Raw genomic sequence first — 4,407 nt, forward strand, 5'->3', positions numbered from 1 at the left:
CCTCTCGTTAGCTTGTGATTTATAACTGGACGTTACTTTTTTTTGAATGCCAGATTTATAAACTTGACTGTGCTGGGTTTGATATAATATCCACTTTGTACACCTTGCAACACGACAGTAAATTTATTGTCTATGAACCTTGAAAAATTACATCAATGCAAAGAGGTTTCCATTCAGGATCACAGGCAATAAATTCATTGGATGTTTTTTTTTTGGTTTGGGGGAATGATGATATTTATGAGGTCATGAGCAGCTATATAATAGGTGAAACTGCACCAGTCAGACAAGAGTTCTGTACTATAGGGGTCGACAAAGACTAACTACTTAAAACAGCAACAATGCACAGGCTGGTATTCTGCTGGCTCATTATCATCAGCCTGTCCTGTCCTCTCTCATCTCTTCCCATCAGGGACTTCAGTGAGATGTCCTATCAGCTCTCGGGTAAGTTCCTTTTCTTTTTTGTGGTCAGTATTCTAGTAAGGGACAGAGGACCAGACAGATTTTTTTTTCTCACTCAGAAGGGGCTCTTTGTATCTGGGCTCCTCAACTGTGAAAAGCAGTACAGATTTCTTCATGATGCCATAGGCACAACGGGAACCAATACTGGGTATGTGTCCTCATGGAATTGAGACACTGGGTGCATGAACCACCCTTTGCTACAGCCTTCAGGCCCTGAGCACAAGCTGTCTGTACTTTGCCATGCTGAACGTGAGCTGGCACATACAGCTTCTGTCTCAAAAACACTGAGGAGATTTGGGATTCTCTATTGGAAGTTTCCTGCCAGAATGAGCAGCTCTCTGGCTGCACTTTAAAGATTGCTGCTTGTTACAGTCACTTTTAAAGTTAAATTATCTAGAAATCTAGTTGCCACAGCCATCACTCACAGAAACAATAATCAGGAGGGTACAAAAATCTGGCTTAAGACAGTAATGAGAATGGGTCTGGTAATCTCACGTTTATTGCCTCCTGGGTGTTTGCAAGCACTGTGGACCCTTTTTAGCTTAGTTAGGGAAAGCACTGCTGCTTGGAAATCCAAGACTTAGGAGAGCAGGAATACCACTGGTCAGGACACAGAGGCTTCAGGACAAGGGGATGGGGGTCCAGAACTAGAAGAGAGACATTGCCACAGTCAGAGGCAGAGCAGTACTGGCTGAGCAATTTCCTGGGGCTCAGGAATCACAGAACAGGGAGTGCTACAGAACAGCACCTAAGTGATCTCACAGAACTGCCTAGGCAGAGGGGACCACAATGACCTACTCTGGATCTTAAATGCTGCTGTTCTTCTGGGCTAGAGACAAACATTCAAAAAGTCTGAGCCTGAATTGATTCAATCTTTGCAGCTTAGTGTAAACTGGCTAGGCTGAACCAGTTTGCAATGAGACAGACATTCTCTCTGGATTGAGGAAATTCAGGAACATGCCTGCAGTGGCTCAGGCTAGAAGCTGGGAGGGGGTGGGTAGAGCAGCCCTCCCTTCCCTTCCATAGGGCTGAACTGAGGGGGGCGTGGCCAGGCCCTGGCAGGACTTCTGATTAGGTAGGTCTGCCTGTACCATCCAAGGCTTTTCCCCCCTGGCTACTCAAGGAGCAGGAGTGTTACCAGCCCCCTGCTAGCACTAAGGCAAGGTGGAAGTCTGCAGTGCATGCACCTGTTGATGATACAGAACTTTTCAATCTGCCTCTCTGCAGCAAACTGACAGGCAAGCAAGCCAGCACAGGCTGATAAAACAGTGTTTATCACCCCATCAGCAAAACAACAGTCTCTCTCCATTAGATCAAACTCTTCTTAGAGACACTTCTCAGCATTAGCTAGCATACCACATGCCTAGGGTCCGTGATGCTGGGGTCTGTACTGTGGGAGATGGGAGGGAGTGGAGGATCCCTGGTTGAGCAGCGAGGGGGTGGGGGTAGGGCAGGGGGAAGCCAGGCAGACCCTGCTGTGCCTGCAGTCTATACCGAGCTCCAGCCAGGGAGCAGAGAGGAGAGGCTAGTCTTGCTGTGGAGCGGAGAGCCCCGCTCAGCCCCGAGAGCATGCCGGGATGCTGGGGGAGTCCGGTACACTTCTCAAACCAACATTATCTGCCATCACTGCTATAAGGAGGTGAGGAATAAATATGTTATGTCTCCTCATACAACACAAGGAGGTAAAATCCTGCCTTATGTACAGATTAATTTCTTAAACTTTCCAATGTCATCTGCAACTATCCCTTCATATAATTAATGAGAAAAAAACAGCCTTCAGTTCTGTCAAGAAATTTCCTTTAAAACTTCATAAACAAAGTTTTCCAACAGCCAATGGAAATGAGGTGGGAAGTCTTCCAGTTGCCTGTAGTTTGCTTCTGGTACCCTTTCAAGAGCTTCAGGATTGGTTTCAGGATCACTCTCCTCTATCCCAGTGGTTCTCAAGTTTTTTTGTACCTGGACCCGTCTGTAAACATCGATGGCCAGTCTCAGCCCAGTGCTTCTCACTCCCAACCCCATTGCCCCCTACTCCCAGCCCCCCAGTATGTAGGACAGGAGGTGGGCGTGTGGGACATAGGGGGCCCCAAGCAGCCCCTAGCAGGCTGGAACTCTAACAGCCTGCAAGGGAGAAGCCATAGTTTCCATGTTTTTTTCCTTTAAAGGATAATCCATTTTTAAAGCTTGTTGATCCATTTTTAAAGTTTGTTCATGACCCTTTCATATATTCTTGTGACCCACTTGAGTTGTGACCTATGAGTTGAGAAATGCTGCTCTAGGGAAGGAGTGCCACCATGCGCCATCCCACTCAGATGCTGCTCACCAGGCCAGATATGGGGGGGCAGGGGCAGGTCGCAGCATCCAGCCGCTGGGTGTACACTGACCCAAAAAGTTTGAAAACCCCTGCTCTAGCCCGTCAGATTTTACTAATCAACCCAGATTCATTTCCCACTCTTCTGAATTTCTACTATTGTTTGCAAAGATGTAATTTGCTGCCCATCTTGACAAGATATGATTAGCTCATAAAGCATGCCATTTGCAGCAAGGCTTCTTCCTGGCAACTTGCCTGGAGAGATGAACCATTCCTCACCCAATTGTTTTAATTCTCTGTGTAAATAAAAATCAATCCCATCTGATCCCAGTGACCTATTATTTCAGAAAGATTAGTGACATCTGTCACAGTACATACTGAGAATGAGAGCTATAAGGAAAATGCACCATGAAGTCTAATTATAGGTATAATTTCCTATCTTTGCAAGATTTTATTGCATTTAATATTCATAAAATGGACCAGGTTAACCAGTCTTGGACCTGAACTTCTGTCTTAATACACAGATGCACACTATTGTGAGGATGGGACAAAATAAGTAGTTAAAGAAATGGATGCAGGGAATACATCCTCTACTAGGGTAAACTGAAGTTAATTCATTTTACATAGGCTACCACAAAGAAAACTAATGGAAAGTACATTTGGTTGCTAATGAATGTTGATGGATTCAGTCTAGAAACCTACAAGCTAGAACTTTCATATTCTATAATCACTTTCTGAGCCAACCTGCCACCTCTCCGCACATCTCCACAATTTATTTTTCTGATTGAAAGAGAAATGTTTAACATTTCATTCAAATATGGCAGGCATTTGTAGGAAAGTCTGACACACATGCATAGTACATACAATCACTTAGCTGGCTGATATAGAGATGATGTAATTCAGCAGATATAAGAACCCATGGTAGCCAACCAGTTAACTGGCTAGTCAGTGGCACATGACCCATAACAAAGCAGGGATGACACACCTGGGCTCTGACTGCTCCCTTTCATGTCTCTTTTTCAAAAGCAGAGGATGATAATTCAAAATTAACCCTGGAGCGACTAGATGCCTTGGGGAGAGCGTCCCTGCTGCAGACCCTGCAGGGGCTCCTGGATGCACAGAACGAGGATAGCAAAACAGGTAGGACTGACCTACCCTATTTACATGGACGCACCCCAGGCACTCAGGAATGCCCACAGCATGCAGGCTGCAGACAGGGGCCTCTGGGAGAAACTTGTTAGCAGTCATCAGGGATTGGCTACATTTTGCTGAGCAAAGCTTCAAAGTGCTCTGGTATCAAGGTCAGCTGCCAATCCCAGCAAAAGGTCCCCAGCCCCTTTGAATACCCTCCACTCACAGCAGAGAGAAATAATCTTTCCAGAGCATGGTGCCACCAATGATCACTATCTGCGGACCACTCAAACCTCCCCAGGCAGGGACATTTCAACTCAGGGAGGACTCACTGACTACCTAGAACAGGGGTAGACAATGTTTTTTGGCCAGAGTGCCGAAAAAAAACACAATGCCTACCTTGGAAGGTGCTAGAGTGCCAACATGCCAGAAAAACAAAACAAGGGCAGGGGGTACATGGCAGGATACCCTGCTTGTGCCCCTTACCCCCCACCCAAAGCCCCTGCCCC

At 46.2% G+C, this 4,407-nt stretch overlaps 1 protein-coding gene across 2 annotated transcripts in view; it reads left to right on the forward strand.

Moving 5' to 3' along the window:
- The first annotated feature begins 316 nt into the window (after positions 1-316).
- UTS2 (urotensin 2) overlaps positions 317-4,407 on the forward strand; it is a 7,825-nt gene continuing 3,734 nt past the window's right edge. Inside the window, exons 1-2 of one of the 2 annotated variants that reach the window (XM_019512045.1) lie at positions 317-441; positions 3,794-3,907. In XM_019512045.1, the coding sequence (XP_019367590.1) occupies positions 339-441; positions 3,794-3,907 (217 nt within the window). In that variant the 5' untranslated portion in view covers positions 317-338. The remainder of the gene's footprint in view (positions 442-3,793; positions 3,908-4,407) is intronic. The other variant, XM_019512046.1, reaches the window with a different exon arrangement.

This window comes from Gavialis gangeticus, unplaced genomic scaffold, assembly GCF_001723915.1.
Source record: "Gavialis gangeticus isolate Ggan-Ray unplaced genomic scaffold, GavGan_comp1, whole genome shotgun sequence".
NCBI lineage: Eukaryota > Metazoa > Chordata > Crocodylia > Gavialidae > Gavialis > Gavialis gangeticus.